The sequence below is a fragment of the Chrysemys picta genome, chromosome 1, assembly GCF_011386835.1.
Source record: "Chrysemys picta bellii isolate R12L10 chromosome 1, ASM1138683v2, whole genome shotgun sequence".
NCBI lineage: Eukaryota > Metazoa > Chordata > Testudines > Emydidae > Chrysemys > Chrysemys picta.
In genome coordinates, this window is record NC_088791.1 from 295,034,416 (window position 1) to 295,052,372 (window position 17,957).

The 17,957-nt window shown below is 46.3% G+C and overlaps 1 protein-coding gene and 3 non-coding genes across 4 annotated transcripts; 1 reads left to right on the forward strand and 3 right to left on the reverse strand.

Annotated features, from left to right (window-relative positions):
- Positions 1-851: 851 nt before the first annotated feature.
- TRNAS-GCU (transfer RNA serine (anticodon GCU)) lies at positions 852-933 on the reverse strand. The gene has a single exon. It is a non-coding gene; the product is annotated as a tRNA-Ser (tRNA).
- Positions 934-2,637: 1,704 nt separating this feature from the next.
- TRNAS-GCU (transfer RNA serine (anticodon GCU)) lies at positions 2,638-2,719 on the reverse strand. The gene has a single exon. It is a non-coding gene; the product is annotated as a tRNA-Ser (tRNA).
- A 1,699-nt stretch (positions 2,720-4,418) lies between these two features.
- On the reverse strand, positions 4,419-4,500 carry TRNAS-GCU (transfer RNA serine (anticodon GCU)). Its single transcript has one exon. It is a non-coding gene; the product is annotated as a tRNA-Ser (tRNA).
- A 6,569-nt stretch (positions 4,501-11,069) lies between these two features.
- On the forward strand, positions 11,070-12,065 carry CBY2 (chibby family member 2). Its single transcript, XM_005287187.3, has one exon. The coding sequence runs from the start codon at positions 11,070-11,072 to the stop codon at positions 12,063-12,065; it is 996 nt and encodes a 331-aa protein (XP_005287244.3).
- Positions 12,066-17,957: the final 5,892 nt, after the last annotated feature.

The window sequence follows — 17,957 nt, forward strand, 5'->3', positions numbered from 1 at the left end:
CAGGGGCTGCTCCATCTCTAGTCTCCTGGGGGCACCCAGTGCTCTAAAGGGGCTGCAGCAGAACAGGCAGAAAGTGAGACAAGTTACCGCTCAAGTTGTGCTGAGGGCATAGGAAGATATTAAACATAAATCTAGTATCTATTTCCCCATTCGTGATTAAAATAAAGATCAGTGACTGAAGGAAATATTAACCAAGGCCAACTTGCTAGGAAGTAAAAGTCATTCCTACCTGAAGACTGAAGAGATAGAAAGTCTAAGGAGTTTAATTTTCATGTCCTATTTATATACACCTGATAGCACAGCAGTGAATTTGTTGCCAAGAGTACAAGATCTGGGATGTAACAGCACAAACACTGAAATCTCTGAAAGACGGGTCACGCCATAGTAGACATCAAACATTTTTCTTCAGCTTGTGAACACAGTATATTTCACACCACAGAGGATAAACAGAAGTAGAGTGTAGCACTTATCAATCAGGGTGATTTGCATTTTCGAAGCACTTTACAAATGTGAACTAAATAATCTTCACAACACTTCTGATGAGTAAGTATTATTATACCCATTGCATAGGTGAGGAAACAGGCACAGAAGTGTGGTGCCAAAGGTAACTGCGCAGAGAAGTAAACGGTTTCCTTTGCCAAGGGCAGACCTCATCTCTCTTCCCGACACTTCATGACACGCCTGGCTTCAAGACATTGCAGTCATCGTTCCAGCCCAAGGATCCACTTTCCTGGCAGGTGGGCTTCTCGTGTTCATTCTAGGAGTGGCTTGGGCAGCAACGGGCAGAGGTTGCCCGGAGAAAGGACCCCGTAGCCAAAATGGGAAGGGAAGGCCAGACCAGGCCAGGCCAATGACAAAGGTGGGATTCGAACCCACACGTGCAGAGCATAATGGATTAGCAGTCCATCGCCTTAACCTCTCGGCCACCTCATCAGCTGAAAAAGGCTGGCCCTGGACACTGGCTCTCCTTGGATTGGCCGACACTGGCCGCCCGACGCAGAATGAGACGCCTTAGGAAGGGTAGGCTGCCAGTGCGCCGGTGGTGTAGAGGCATCATGCAGGATTCCCATTCCTGCGAGCCGGATTCGCGTCCCAGCTGGCGCAAACCTGCTGGGCCCATGGCCGTGTAAGGTCTTTCTCTTGCTTTGGTGCCTCGAAGCGTCCTCGGGAGAGGGAGAAAAGGCCCGGAGCAGTAACTCCGTAATCTGACCCCCCCAACCCCCATAAAAAGAAGGGAAGGCTCGAGACCAAGGTTCCCTTCTAAGCGGCCTGTCGGAGGAGTGGTCCTAGGGTTTTACCATTCAGCCAAGCAGGACGTCGAGGTCCCTGCCGTCCTTTGGCAGCCAAAGCCAGGCACCCAAGCCAGCTGGAGAAGAAGTGTCAGTCAAAGCCTGTGCGCTTGCCAGTAGCGCTGAGGCCTGTTGTGAGATTCCTCTTCTTTCGAGCCTGATGGGAGACCCATCTGGCCCGTCTGAGAGGCACTGTGGCATTGTCCCGCTTGGGAGTGCTGTGAGAGCTGGAGTCACCTCTTGCCCAGGCCCTTGCTGGAAGGGCTCAGCTTGCAAGCGCTCTAGCGCCTTGTGGCTGTCTAGTGATGGATGCCAAAGATGGCTTCTCTCCTCCAAAGTTCCAGGACCTTCTTTCAAGGGGCAGGATGACCTTCTGCTCTTCTTCCCTTCCTCTGCGCTTCCCAACCCCCTGCTGATTTCTATGGAAACGAGGCTTCCCTTGCTTTTGCTCCCCCCTTACTCCATTTCTTTGGAGACAGGGAGCTAGCTGCCTCCCCTCCTGTTGGGGGGGGGGGGGCGGAGGGGAAAGCCTGCGTCTCCCTTGCTTTGCTCCCAGACTGTAAAGCAGAAGATCAGGGAGTCTTCCTAATTCCTCAGCTAGTCTTAAGACCTCCATTTCACCAGGATATTCATCAGCAGTGTGGAGAGGCTTCCAGAAAAGACCTTGCTCAATACCCTTTCAGACTACAGTCCTATCTGATACAATCAGTTGAGTCAATTCTTTATGACTTGAAGTTCACACCCCCGTCTTTCTAGACCAGCCAGCCTTGGTAATGTAAAGTAAAACCCAGACCAAGCTTCTCTCTCCTGCTGGGTGGAGACGCCGTGCTCTCTTCTCCTCTTCTGCTTGTTAGCTTGAGAGCTTTCTCTACCTCCTATGTCAATGACCCTTGATTCTCTCTGCCTGACGAGCGGGCTGCTCAGAGAAGCAAATGGTTTCCTTTACCTAGGGCAGACCTCTTTTCCCAACTCCCCATGAGACACCTGGCTTCAAGACATTGCAGTCATCGTTCCAGCCTCTAGCCAGAACTCTTCATACACACCGGGGGTGTACAGCAGCGGGCAAGAATCAGGGACTTCTCGTTTTTTCAAGGAAACATTCCGGGACACCGTTACGATGCAGATTGAAAGCATAGTGCGTCTGAATTGGTCTGGAACTTGTTTCCTCAGGCCAGCGAGCCCCTACTCCTTCTGGCACTGGGATGCTCTTAGGGGCCCAAGGATCCACTTTCCTGGCAGGTGGGCTTCTCGTGTTCATTCTAGGAGTGGCTTGGGTAGCAATGGGCAGAGGTTGCCCGGAGGAAGGACCCCGTAGCCAAAATGGGAAGGGAAGGCCAGGCCAAGCCAACGACGAAGGTGGGATTCGAACCCACGCGTGCAGAGCACAATGGATTAGCAGTCCATCACCTTAACCTCTCGGCCACCTCGTCAGCTGAAAGGCTGGCCCTGGATACTGGCTCTCCTTGGATTGGCCGACGCTGGCCGCCCGACGCAGAATGAGACGCCTTAGGAAGGGTAGGCTGCCAGTGCGCCGGTGGTGTAGAGGCATCATGCAGGATTCCCATTCCTGCGAGCCAGATTCGTGTCCCAGCTGGCGCAAACCTGCTGGGCCCATGGCCGTGTAAGGTCTTTCTCTTGCTTTGGTGCCTCGAAGCGTCCTCGGGAGAGGGAGAAAAGGCCCAGAGCAGTAACTCCGTAATCTGACCCCCCCCAACCCTTTTAAAAAAGAAGGGAAGGCTCGAGACCAAGGTTCCCTTCTAAGCGGCCTGTTGGAGGAGCGGTCCTAGAGTTTTACCATTCAGCCAAGCAGGACGTCGAGGTCCCTGCCGTCCTTTGGCTGCCAAAGCCAGGCACCCAAGCCAGCTGGAGAAGAAGTGTCAGTCAAAGCCTGTGCGCTTGCCAGTAGCGCTGAGGCCTGTTGTGAGATTCCTCTTCTTTCGAGCCTGACGGGAGACCCGGCTGGCCCGTCTGAGAGGCACTGTGGCATTGTCCCGCTTGGGAGTGCTGTGAGAGCTGGAGTCACCTCTTGCCCAGGCCCTTGCTGGAAGGGCTCAGCTTACAAGCGCTCTGGCGCCTTGTGGCTGTCTAGTGATGGATGCCAAAGATGGCTTCTCTCCTCCAAAGTTCCAGGACCTTCTTTCAAGGGGCAGGATGACCTTCTGCTCTTCTTCCCTTCCTCTGCGCTTCCCAACCCCCTGCTGATTTCTATGGAAACAAGGCTTCCCTTGCTTTTGCTCCCCCCTTACTCCAATTCTTTGGAGACAGGGAGCTAACTGCCTCCCCTCCTGTTTGGGGGGGGTGGAGGGGGAAGCCTGCGTCTCCCTTGCTTTGCTCCCAGACTGTAAAGCAGAAGATCAGGGAGTCTTCCTAATTCCTCAGCTAGTCTTAAGACCTCCATTTCACCAGGATATTCATCAGCAGTGTGGAGAGGCTTCCAGAAAAGACCTTGCTCAATACCCTTTCAGACTACAGTCCTATCTGATACAATCAGTTGAGTCAATTCTTTATGACTTGAAGTTCACCCCCCCCCCCGTCTTTTTAGACCAGCCAGCCTTGGCAATGTAAAGTAAAACCCAGACCAAGCTTCTGTCTCCTGCTGGGTGGAGACGCCGTGCTCTCTTCTCCTCTTCTGCTTGTTAGCTTGAGAGCTTTCTCTACCTCCTACGTCAATGATCCTTGATTCTCTCTGCCTGACGAGCAGGCTGCTCAGAGAAGCAAACGGTTTCCTTTGCCTAGGGCAGACCTCTTTTCCCAACTCCCCATGAGACGCCTGGCTTCAAGACATTGCAGTCATCGTTCCAGCCTTTAGCCAGAACTCTTCATACACACCGGGGGCGTACAGCAGCGGGCAAGAATCAGGGACTTCTCGGTTTTTCAAGGAAACATTCCAGGACACCGTTACGATGCAGATTGAAAGCATAGTGCGTCTGAATTGGTCTGGAACTTGTTACTTCAGGCCAGCGAGCCCCTACTCCTTCTGGCACTGGGACGCTCTTAGGGGCCCAAGGATCCACTTTCCTGGCAGGTGGGCTTCTCGTGTTCATTCTAGGAGTGGCTTGGGCAGCAACGGGCAGAGGTTGCCCGGAGGAAGGACCCCGTAGCCAAAATGGGAAGGAAAGGGAAGGCCAACGACGAAGGTGGGATTTGAACCCACACATGCAGAGCACAATGGATTAGCAGTCCATCGCCTTAACCTCTTGGCCACCTCATCAGCTGAAAGGCTGGCCCTGGACACTGGCTCTCCTTGGATTGGCCGACGCTGGCCGCCCGACACAGAATGAGACGCCTTAGGAAGGGTAGGCTGCCAGTGCGCCGGTGGTGTAGAGGCATCATGCAGGATTCCCATTCCTGCGAGCCGGATTCGCGTCCCAGCTGGCGCAAACCTGCTGGGCCCATGGCCGTGTACGGTCTTTCTCTTGCTTTGGTGCCTCGAAGCGTTCTCGGGAGAGGGAGAAAAGGCCCAGAGCAGTAACTCCGTAATCTGACCCCCCCCAACCCCCATAAAAAAGAAGGGAAGGCTCGAGACCAAGGTTCCCTTCTAAGCGGCCAGTCGGAGGAGCTGTGCTAGGGTTTTACCATTCAGCCAAGCAGGACATCGAGGTCCCTGCCGTCCTTTGGCAGCCAAAGCCAGGCACCCAAGCCAGCTGGAGAAGAAGTGTCAGTCAAAGCCTGTGCGCTTGCCAGTAGCGCTGAGGCCTGTTGTGAGATTCCTCTTCTTTCGAGCCTGACGGGAGACCCGTCTGGCCCGTCTGAGAGGCACTGTGGCATTGTCCCACTTGGGAGTGCTGTGAGAGCTGGGGTCACCTCTTGCCCAGGCCCTTCCACAGAAGTACAAGGAGCTGGCTTTCCCTTCTCTTCCTAGTTGAAAGAGCTTTGCCTTAACAGGCATCTCACCTAACTTCACTTCCCAGAGACCAAGCTTCCCTTTCAAACAGCTCTTTACTTACAAATGAGGGTTTTTTTTTTAACATATCTGCACTGAAAATAAAACCTATATAACTCTGTCATTGGGTTTCTTGCTTTTCTGCCAGCTGGAGAGCTTTTGGGTTCAGGATTCCAGGTTCTTGCGGTTTTCTAGTGGGATTAGCTCATTTAAAAAAGAACCCATCGATTGTGCTCCGAATTAATCTTTAATTAGCAGTGCTAGTGTAAAGTGAAAAGTCCTAGGAAGTTCTCTGTTGTAATTGACATAGCTGGAGTGAGACCTGGGTGTATTAGTTGATGACTATGAGCTGCCAATGTGATAAAGCTGTGAAAAACTCTAATTGACTTTTTGGATGCATCAGCCGTGGTACTTCTAGTAGAAATCGGGAAGTGTTATTAGCACACCTCATCTGGAATACTGGGAGCAATTCTGATCTGCCATGTTTAACAAAGATGATTTGAAATCCAAACAGGTTAGAGAAGGGCTGGAAGGATGATCAGAGAAATGGAGAAACTGTCTTACAGGAGGAGACAGAAAGATCTTGGCTTGTTTAGCCTAAAAAAATGAAGACTGGGGCGAGGGTATGATTATTCTCTATAAATACTTCAGTGGGATAAATGCTTCAGTGGGACCCTGCGCCGCCGGAGCCCGGGAGGGGAAGTGCCCGGCTGGGGGCGCAGGCTCTGGAGGCACGGGGGCTGCCCGAAGCCGGTAGCGCTTGGGCAGCCCGGCTCTTAAACAGAGCCGAAGAGTCAGGGAGGAGCAGAGCCGCCATTTTCCCGGACATGTTCGGCTTTTTGGCAATTCCCCCCGGACGGGGGTTTGACTGCTGAAAAGCCGGACATGTCTGGGAAAAAGAGGACGTATGGTAACCCTAGAAAGAATGGAATATTCAAGAAAAGGTAACAACATTTAGTACTAACTGTGGAATCAAAACTGCGATTAATTTTGAAAAATTAGGAAAAGAAAAACATAAACCACAAACTTTACTCCTAGCAGTAATTACTAATTCAGAAGAATCGGATTTTTCTCATTGGATTAGTACTTATTACTGGATTGTTCTGATCTTCACTAACTTTGGCTCTAGTAAGTTACTGAGCCGTTAAGCTTTTCTACCAAGGTCTGCTTTAGTATATTGCACCCCCTTGGTTTTCCAGGAGTTGAGGAGGATCACCAGTTCAACAATCACCTTTCTTAAAGCTCCCTGCAACCAGTAAGCAAACTTCAATCCCCTTCTATCAGAGGACAAACTCCCTGCAAGAAACTGATTTTCCTGCTCTCCACTGTAGAATACTTGAATTAGAAAGTAAACAGAATGCTCTCCAGGAAGTTGCCATAGTGACTAGTGATGCTTTAGTTTTGTCTCAGATTAAATAGAAGTGGGGGGGAAATTACAGTGAGAAGTTGTATACCTAGGTTTATCATCTTTGCATAACTCAAAAATAGCTGAATGGATTTACCTCGAACTTTCCAAAAGAATCACAATTACCTTAGGGCTAAGGCCAAGTTTAGTATTTTCACCTGAGAAGAAATTAACTTTAGTGTTTGTGATTTAGGAACACTCGAATTAGAAAAAACTTAATTCTACTTTTAAAGATGCAGCAATTAAGAAACAGGAAGAAATCATTAAAAATGGAAAGATGTGAAAGTGTGAATAGCTGCTTTGGATAATGTCATTAACTTTAATGCCTGGATACTCGCTGCAGTCTATTTTCTTATTAACAGGATTTGGTGATATCCTAGCTCTTTTAATTTGTAGTAAAAACAAAAACAAAACCCCACCAACCTCAATGTTAATTTTGGAAAATTACTCCAGGCCTCATACCAGATAAGAGGAAGGTGTTTTGTTAATTTCAGTATCAATTCAGCAGTGAACCTAATTTGAATTTCTGGGATGGAACAAATCGTGTTCTCTAAAAACAAAATACTGGAAAAAGAATTCATTTGAACTGCTTCTGAGATTATATGTGAGGAGGAGACAGAAGGACTTGATTCAGGAAGGAGCTTGAGAATAAGCTACTTGTTATAAGGAAGAAGAGGTATCTTCTATTTAAAAAAACCCACATATGGATCTGGAAAAAAAAACAGATATTCTTCAGAGATTGTAGTGGGAACAATGGAGATTAAGTTGTGAGAATACAGTACAGTATTGGGAAACTTTTGATGGGAAACACTTGAGATCCTGCTGAAGTCTAACAGGCCTGGGGAGCAGATGCTCTTCACCTACATCAATTGTGCTGTTACTCTGGATGTGTCATAATGGGGCTGACACATTTCCTTCTTGTTACATGCCTCAGTTTGAAAACCATGGTCCTGTCTCGGGCCATGTTGAAAATCAGTTTTGAGGAGGGAGAGGCTGAGGCAGCTTCTGGCATTGGGCCTCAGCATTGGATGCCCTATAGTTATAAACCAACTGCGTGTTTGGAGAAGATAAAGAGAAAAGAAACAGGACATTGCTAGACTTATCTTTTAAACAGAGGTGAGCAGATGCACCTGCTACTACTGAAGAATACTATTCAACTTGATTTTAGATAGCTTTGCTCATGCAAACTGTACCCCCAAACTGCTTACAGGATTGTTTAATCCAGAGCTAAATGAAAATAATAACTGAGATTAAGAGAAATTAAAAGGCCTCTGCAAGGGAGAAAAGATAGTTCACCACATGACATTACTCTGGTCAATCTCTTTTTTGGTCATTACTCATTTCTCTGGTCAATCTCTTTTCTGTCAATCTCTTTTCAAATCTCATTTTACATGGGACTGATTTATCACTGTGTTACTCCAGTTTTACCCTGATTTCCATGGAGTTACTGATTGGAAATCAGGGTAAAAGGGATTGACAATCAATGACACAGAGAGAGAGACAGAGAGAATTGCAGTGAATTTGACTTGGAGGCTTAGAATATATAGTAGATTCATGGATTCTTAGATTCCAAGGCTAGAATGGACCATTGTGATAATCTAAGATGCCCTCCTGTATAACACAGGCCACAGAATTCCCCCCAAATAATTCCTAGAGCAGATCTTTTAGAAAAATATCTGATCTTGAATTAAAAATTGTCAGAGAAGGAGAATCCACCCTGAACTTTAGAAATGTGTTTATGCTACACTATAGATAATTAGCCATGAATCAATGACCCCATCTTTGCTCTCTGATATCGAGATCACTGCATTCTTACTACATGATCAGTTAGACAAAAAGCAGAGACTCAACTCTTAGCTGAGGCACACAAGAGGTTAAGTAAGAAAATCGAGGAGTGTACAAAGTTAAGAAAATTAAATAATATATCAAAAAGACATGAATTAGTAATAGATTCCAGCGCTTATTAGAAAAAAGAGGGTGCAGCCTCAGAAGTCAAAGAAACTCCAGTCATTTATGAGGTAATTGTGGATAGTCTTAGTGAAGGAGAAACCAATGGAGGGGAAAAAGGAGATAACAGAGATTATGTGAACGAAGCTAAATTATTAGGATCTTTTGATTCCCAGACAGCATCACGAGCAGTTGACTATATTGCTTCAGTTAACAACAATGTAAAGCCTAGAGAATTATGTCAGAATTAGCTGAGGTAAAGTTTTTAAAGCCTACAATAACACCTCTCCCTAAAAAGTGGTTTAACTCACTCTCCCCAGACTTAAGTCAAAATGATGAAAGTTTGTGCTGGGAATTTTCTTGGCAATACTCAGACATGACTAGTCCCACAGCCCAGGTTTGACCAGGGTGACACGCTTTGGGCTCTTTCTCAAAAATTAAGACAAGTTTGGAGAAGGTAATTTTGCTGATCTCAATTCCCACTGGAAGCAGCGGTATGGACCACTGAAAAGCTAAAAATGAGCATATTTTCTTTTTCTTGATTGCAAAGAGAACTCAGTTGGTATGTGTGATTTTTAGAAACTTCCTGGAAAGGGACACAACCAGGGCCAACATTTTCAAACTTGGATGCTTAACATTAGGTTCCTAAATCCACATGCAGGCACCAAAATAGAAATGGGACAGGTTTTCAGAGGTGCCGAGCAGCCCTAGCTCCTACTGACTTTGGTGGCATTTGTGAGAGTAGAACAATTCTGAAAATGAGGCCATTTATATATCTGATGCCTCAATATGGAGTTAAGCACCTAATTCTAGGCTCTCACTTTTGAAAATCTTGGCCAGAATTCTTTGTGAAATCTGTGTCAATACAGAGCTCCACTTGTGAAATGGAAGGTAAACTGATGCAGTGGATGGGCCTTAAGCCAGACTGAGTGAGTCCTCCATATGTGACTTACAAACATACACAGAGATATGTTCCCTGCTCCAAATGGCTTATAAGATAAGACAAAAAGTTCATCAGGAGGAGGTGCCAAGTTTTGGAGACTAGAGGAAGGTAGGGAGTATCCCTGAAAGAAGTGGGTTTCACAGAGGAATTTGAAGGAATCAAGAGAGGCTGTCTGGCAACGCATGAGACAACCTGCTAGAACAGTGGTCTCCAAACTTTTTTGATCGCGCACCCCTATCAGTAAAAAAATGTTGAATATGCACGCCCTGCCACACCGGCTCTACCATTTTTGCCAAAGCGCCCCCCCAAAAAAAGCCGCTCGGACTCCCGCCCGACAAAGCAAAGGAAAAAAAAAGCTCTCCTCCTGCACACCAGCAGAATAGACCGAATTGGATGCAGTAAGTGACAGGAAGCCAGCTGGTGGATACAAGGAGAGTTGCGAGAGGAAGGTGACATGAACAGCAAAATTTGGTTCAAGTGAAGGAGGAAAAGTAAAAGGAGGAGCGAATTGTCTCAAGTTTCTGTGCTTAAATTGTGGTCAAGCAGTGGGAGTAGTAAGGAAACATGGGTTTTGGTTATGAGAAAAAGAAAGAAGCAATAGGACTTATTAGCAAGAAACAAGATCTGGGGAGAGGGGAAGCTAAAGAGTCAAATATAATACCGAAACTGTAAGTCTGGGGGACAGGAAGACCGGTAGAACTGCCAATGGATCCAAACAAAGGAACAGAATGAAGAGGGATCAGAAGGAAACATAAGGAATTCTTTTTTAGAATGACTGTTTTTGAGATGGTGGCAGAACATGCAAGAGGATCATCTATGAAAAACCAGAGGCCGGTGCTGTGGTTCAGTGCTGTGTTTTTTGTTCTGTTTTTTGTCATTTTATGTGTGCATGTTGCACCATTCTGTGCTCTACATCTTCAGAGATGTATACATTTTTTGATTCAGTCTCACCTCCTGCATAATACAGGCCACAGAAATTCACCCAGTAATTTCTGCACCAAGGACTGAATTTTCAAAGGTATTTAGGTGCATAAAAATGCAGACAGGTGCTTTTGAAAATCCCACTAAGCAAGTTAGGTGCCTGACTCCCACTGATATTAATAGGAGTCAGACATCTAACCTGCTAAGGTACTTTTGAAAATTGGGCCTAAACCTATAACATTTGATAACACATTTGCTTGTGAATAGACTGGGGATGAAATAGCATAAGGAGCTAGAGTCCTGTCTTTTAGCCCCTTAACTATGCTCAGGATGAAGCTGTATTGTGCACAAAAAAGCTGGTAGATATAGTAGTATTAGTTTTGTCAGTGTCTGAAAAATTGTTTTCAGCCAACACAACCATTCTGACAGAGGCTGAGCAACGAACAGACTTTGAGAATTCACTTATTCCTTGTCAACTGAGTTCAGTTCTGTCTTTGAACTTCATAACTAATCCTGTTTATTTGTATTCCATATTCCAGCAGTCCTGACTGAGCTTCTCCACAGACCTCTTTCTATCTACTCCTTGCTAAGAAAAACAGTCTACTATATAATTACTGAAGAAAATCTTTTCACACAGACTTCTTCACTTCGCTAAGTCAGCCCACATTTACTTTTGATCTGATGAATCACCAGATGCAACGGGCAGAACCAGATATGGATTACATTCCCCCACGGGTCAAGCTAAGTGATGAAACATTTGTTTTTGTAGATGGCAAATGGGTGAGTGAGACCTATAATCAGCCACCTTTTGCTTCCCAACAAAAACATTACAACAAGAAGATGCAGAATGACTGGACTCTCTGGGAGGAGAACAAAGCACTCTGGGAAGAGAACAAGGCCCTCCGGATTGAAAACAAGGCCCTCCGGGAAGAGAACAAAACTCTCCAGTGCCTCCGGACACAGAACAAAGCCATCCAGGTTATTTATGATGAGACCCTCCAGCAGGTTCTCCAGAAGGAGAACAAGCCCTTCCCAATCTTCCGAGAAAGGAACATAGGCTTCCAGGTCAGACAAGAGAACAAGGCCCTTCAGGTTGTTCAGGAAAAGAATATGGCTTTACAGGTACTCCGGGAGGAGACCCAAGCTGTCCCAGTCTTCCAGAAGGAGACCCAAGCTGTCCCAATCTTCCCGAAGGAGACCAAAGCCACCCCAATCGAGGAGGAGAGCAAGGATGATGTCCCTGCCTTCCAGGAGGACAGCAAAGCCAACCCAATCCAAGATGAGAGCAAGGCTGGCTCAGCCCTCCAGAAAAAGAGTAATTCTGTCCAGGACATCTGGGAAGAAAGCAAAGCTGTCCCAGTTCAGGAGGAGAACAAGGCTTCCCCAGGCATCCAGGAGGAAAATGTGGCTCTACAGGCTGTCCAGAAGCTAAACCAAACCCTCCAGGCCCTGCTAAAAGAGAATCAGACTCTTCTGGAAGAGAAAAAGGCAATCCAGGTTCTTCAGGAAGAGAACAAAGTCTTCTGGGAAGAAAACAATACGATGAAGCTGCAGCTAACTGTAGTGAAAGGAACAGTGTCAGAGATTATGGCCCGGATGGAAATACTGCAAAAGGAGCTCAATGCCCTTTCTCTTGTGCAGTGTAATGAGATGAGGAAGCCAGACAGGGGCTGGTAAATGAGTATCCACAAGCAGAAATGTGCAGCTTGGCGCTAAAGTCCTGCTAGATCACATTTGATGAAAAAGCTCTCTCCGTGTTTCTAATAAAGTCCTGGTGGAGAGTCAGAAAAAACAGATGGGGGAATATTGCTTTATTCTGAGACTTGCAAGTATTGCTCTATCTTTATCTTCTTGTTTCCTCCTCTGATAACATGCATATTGGTGTGTGTCATGAAGTTGCTGGGTCAGACATATTTCCTAGCCTCACATAAGCAAAAATTTCATCTGCTCGGGATTGATATATTTTAACTCTTAGGAGATCATGGGATTACCAACCAAATGATTTTTTTTTAAAACTGTAATTCTAAGGATAAATAATAAGGCCTAAACGTGGCTTGTGATTCTGGGTGTCTAACATGAGATGCCTTAAAGGGCCTTGTTTTATAGAGGATGACTGCTCAACACTTTCTGAAAATCAGGGCCCTTCCAAGAATTTCTATATATTATAGGTGATCATTTCCTAACTCAAGTGTTCCATCCAACACAAGGGAATTCTATCTAAGACCTCGTCTTGATCGATGAAGAATGGATCACAGAACTAAAAATTAATGGTAACATAGGTAGAAGTGATCATGACTTGATCACATTTATAACGTTCTATCAGAATAAAGTCAAAACCAGTAAAATATATATATATATATATACACACACACACACACACTGAATGCTCTAAAGGGGCCATTTTCACAAAGCTGAAAACAATTATGAGCCAAATCAGCTGGGAGGAAAAAATTAATCAGAAAAATGTGAATTATAATTGAGAATTGTTTAACAACACTTTACTAGATACCCCAAAAGCCACAATCTCATAATCAAGGAAGTAGGTTGTACTGGTTAAAAAAAAAAAAAAGATCTGGTTTAGAGGGGAAGTAAAGGCAGCTAAAAAAAATGAAAGAAAGGGAAGTTGACAGTAATGAATATATATCAGAATCTAGGAATTATAAAATATTGATAAGGGAAGCAAAGGGACACTAGGAAAAATCAGTGGCAAGCAGATTTAAGGACAATCAGAAGGCATTTTTAAAGTGTATTAGGAACAAAAAGAATCCCGACAGTGATATTGGTTCATTACTTCATGGAAACGACAGAATTATCAATAATAATGCAGAAAAGACACAAATATTCAATAAATATTTCTGTTCTGTTTTTAGGAAAAAACAGATGTTGTAGTCTTAATATATAATGATGATAACACTCTTTTCAGTCCATTAGTATCTTGGGAGGATGTTAAACAGCAGCTATTAAAGTTAGACATTTTAAAATCAGCAGGTACAGATAATGGATAATTCTGTTCCTGAATGACTAACAGTGCTATATCCCAAGTATATCAGGATGTTATGATTCTTTAGAGGAAAAAGTTTTATAAGAATTGATATGGTAAATGAACCTTCTCTCTGATGCAATCTTCTGTGAGGAGCTAGAGGAGAAGGGCTTTCAAACTATCCTAATAGTTCAGGACCAGAAGTGAAGAAGATCTCTATCTAAAGCTGATTGAGCTGTTCATTGTGTACAAGCTAGCCATCACATTTAAGCAAACTATGCAACAACAACAAAAATCGGAAACTCACACATGTTTGTGGAAAAGTGAAGAAAAGGCTGGCAAATGCATAAAGTCAAAAATTATTTAGAATTCAATTAAATGTTTGCAGAAAAGTTTCAGTCATTCTTCCCATACGCAAACAAAGAGACAAGAGAGATCTAGGTACACCTCTACCCCGATATAACGCGACCCAATATAACACGAATTCGGATATAATGTGGTAAAGCAGCGTTCGGGGGGAGGAGGGGCTGCGCGCTCCAGCGGATCAAAGCAAGTTCAATATAATGCGGTTTTAATCTTACCTATAACGTGGTAAGATTTTTTGGCTCCTGAGGACAGCGTTATATTGGGGTAGAGGTGTATTCGGAATACAATCAGCCTTCACACCTAATATTCCTTTTCTTGTGAAAAGTGCCATTACAATTGTAATGACAAGGATGCCATTTCTACCTCTTATCATTAAGGCTAAGATTTAGTCATGCATATTTTTAGTAAAAGTCATGGACAGGTCACAGGCAATAAACAAAAATTCATGGCCCTGTGACCTGTCCATGACTTGTAGTATATACCCCTGACTAAGTCTTTGGTGTTCTGGGGGACTTCGGGGATGCAGCTGCTGCTCTGGAGGGGAAGCTCTGGGGCACCTGCTGGTACTGGGGGGGGGGGCTCCAGGGCACCCGCTGGTACTGGGGGAGCTCCAAGGTGCCTGCTGGTGATCAGGATGGGGGCTCCAGGGTGCTCCTTGGTGCTCGGGGCTCTGGGGCACCGGCTGGTGCTGGGAAGGGGATGGGGGGGGGGCGGCATGAGACTGCCGCCATCGCTGCTGACAGGAGATTGCCCTGCCAGCCTAGGACCGCATCAGATGCAGCTGCTGCTGGCAGGGAGCAGCCCCGTCAGCCTTGGATCGCGGCAGCTGCTGCTGGCAGGGGGCAGCCTGGGATTGCCCCGCTGCTGCTGGTGGGGGGTGGCCCGGGACTCCCACCACAGCTGGTGAGGGGGACGGTCAGGACCACCACTGCTGTGGGAGGGGGGTGCAGCTGGCCCCGGGGCCACCCAAGCTCAGGCAGCCCTGGGGTTAGTCACACCTGCCAGCTGCAGAAGTCCCCGGGGGCCCAGAAAGTCACAGAATCCGTGACCTCCGTGACAGACTCGCAGCCTTACTCATGGTCACCCTCCTCTACAATCCCATATGGAAGTGTTTGTTCTAACTTGGGGATACGAGTGCTACTCACTGAATCACCAGCCCCTGGGTTTTACTTGGGAGATCTAAGTACTTACATAGTCTAAATCAGCTTACCATCTAAGAGCTAATCATATCACAGCATGAGATAGACACTGACTAATCTTACAACTGGAGCGGGTCAGAAAATGGATTTTTTTCCATGCAGAAAGTTTTCATGAAAATGCATACAAATAAATAAATAAAATTAAAAAATAAAAATAAAATCATACTTTGTCTAATATTTCTATGGAAAATGTCAGTTTTCCAGCAAAAACTTGAAAACAAAAATATTTTGACTAACCTCCTGCCCCAAATGTTTCAATTCAGAAATGCTGCCACAGTGCCTGATAGGAGTTGTAGTTCAGTTGCCTCATGCTCCCATGCTCTTCTACAGACCAGGTTTCCTGGTTGTTCTACATCTCCCATAGTGCACCAGAGTTTACCCTCTTGTAGAAGGAAGATGGTGCAGCATGTGAGTTCCTGGCTATGGTGCATCATGAGACATGTAGTCTAGCCAGGGAGCCTGACCCAGAGAGGAGAATGGGGACGTGAGACAACCAAACTACAGCTCCTATGAGGCACTGCAGCAGAATATCTAAATCAAAGTGTTTTGGTTTTCATTTTTTTTTTTGGATGTAAACTCAAAAATTTCCACAGCAAGCAGACACTTCATGAAAAACTACGTTTTGTCAAAAACCCAGTTTTCTGTTGAAAAACAATTTAGATAGAAAATGTTCAAACTGCCTTACAGTGGCCAAGGATATGGGCTCTTCCCTACCGGAAAATGGCCCTGCTAGAACAATCTCTTTGTTTTCTTCTCCTCTCACATATTTCTGTCTTTTTCCATTGCCTCTAGCCCCTGTTTAAAACACTCCCTCAAAGAGGTCTATAAACCCATTTCTTCCCACATAGCAACAGTATCATAAAATATTACTGAACTCGCAAAGATGTATATTACCAACCAGAACATCATGTCTCCTCCTGCCCCCAATATTTATTAACATCTCTCAACATATTGTATTGGGCCTTATCCTGCACATACTACTGAGTGCAGTGTTCATTAGCATGAGAAATCCCATTGATTCCAAGGGAGACTACTACCCTATAGTTAACTGTACATCCAATATTAAGCGGGCTGGACTCTTAGGGTCTGCTCTAAAGCCCATTGGAGCCAATAGAAAGACTCCTATTGACTTCAGTGGGCTTTGGATCAGGCCCTCATTGGGATATCTTTGAGACAAGTACATTATCTTTTATTTGTCTGCAAAGGACCATGCATATTTATAGAACTATATAAATATTCACAATGGGCTAGATCCTGAAGTCAATTGGGCTATTGGTTTGGGGCTAGATTGTGGTGTATAAGATGTGACTCTCTAGGGCCTGGTCTACACTATGAGTTTAATTCGAATTTAGCAGCGTTAAATCGAATTAACCCTGCACCCGTCCACACAATGAAGCCATTTATTTCGAAATAAAGGGCTCTTAAAATTGATTTCTGGACTCCTCCCCGACGAGCGGAGTAGCGCCGAAATCGATATTGTCATTTCGAATTAGGGTTAGTGTGGCCGCAATTCAATGGTATTGGCCTCCGGGAGCTATCCCACAGTGCACCATTGTGACCACTCTGGACAGCAATCTGAACTCGGATGCACTGGCCAGGTAGACAGGAAAAGCCCCGCGAACATTTGAATTTCATTTCCTGTTTGCCCAGCACAGGAGAGCACAGGTGACCACAGAGAGCTCATCAGCACAGGTAACCATGCAGGCCAATAATCGAAAAAAAGCACCAGCATGGACTGTACGGGAGGTACTGGATCTGATCGCTATATGGGGAGAGGATTCAGTGCTAGCAGAACTTCGTTCAAAAAAACAAAATGCCAAAACTTTTGAAAAAATCTCCAAGGGCATGATGGAGAGAGGCCACAATAGGGACTCAGAGCAGTGCTGCGTGAAAGTCAAGGAGCTCAGACAAGCCTATCAGAAAACAAAGGAGGCAAACGGTTGCTCCGGGTCAGAGCCACAGACATGCCGCTTCTACGCTGAGCTGCTTGCAATTCTGGAGGGGGGGGGGGGGGGGCGCCACCACTACCCCACCTCTGACCATGGATTCTGAGGCGGGGGTAATCTCATCAGCCACACCTGAGGATTCTGTGGACGGGGAAGAGGAGGAGGAGGAGGAGGAGGACGAGCTTGCGAAGAGCACCCAGCACTTCGTTCTCCCCAACAGCCGGGATCTTTTTCTCAGCCTGACTGAAGTACCCTCCCAAGCCTCCCAAGGGACCTCAGGTGAGTTTACCTTTTAAAATATAAAACATGGTTTAAAAGCAAGCATTTTTTAATGATTAATTTGCCCTGAGGACTTGGGATGCATTCGCGGCCAGTACAGCTACTGGAAAAATCTGTTAACGTGTCTGGGGATGAAGCGGAAATCCTCCAGGGACATCTCCATGAAACTCTCCTGGAGGTACTCCAAAAGCCTTTGCAGAAGGTTTCTGGGCAGTGCAGCCTTATTCCGTCCTCCATGGTAGGACACTTGACCACGCCATGCTAGTAGCAAGTAATCTGGTATCATTGCATGACAAAGCCTGGCAGCGTATGGTCCCGGTGTTTGCTGGCATTCAAGCAACATCCGTTCTTTATCTCGCTGTGTAATCCTCAGGAGAGTGATATCGCTCATGATAACCTGGTTGAAATACGGGAATTTAATTAAGGGGACAGAGGTGGCTGTTCCTACTGGGCTGTTTGCCTGTGGCTGAAAAGAAATCCTTCCCTGCAGTCAGGGCCAGCTTTAGGCCGATTCAGCCGATTCGGCTGAATTGGGCCCCGCGCTGCGAGGGCCCCGCGCTGCAGCTCTCCACCCCACCCTCAGCTCACTTCCCCCTCCTCCTCTCCCCTGAACGCTCCGCCCCCTCTGATTCGCGGGAAGTCTGAAAAGAAGCAGGGGCGGGCTGGCAGCACCAGGTAAGCTGGGGCGGTGGGGGCGCGAGAAGGGCTCCGGGGAGGCGCGGCCCATTCCCACCGAGCACGCAGGCCCCAGCAGCTCTGTCCCGGCTTGGCTCCAGCCCGGCCCCCGCGGTGCGGCTCG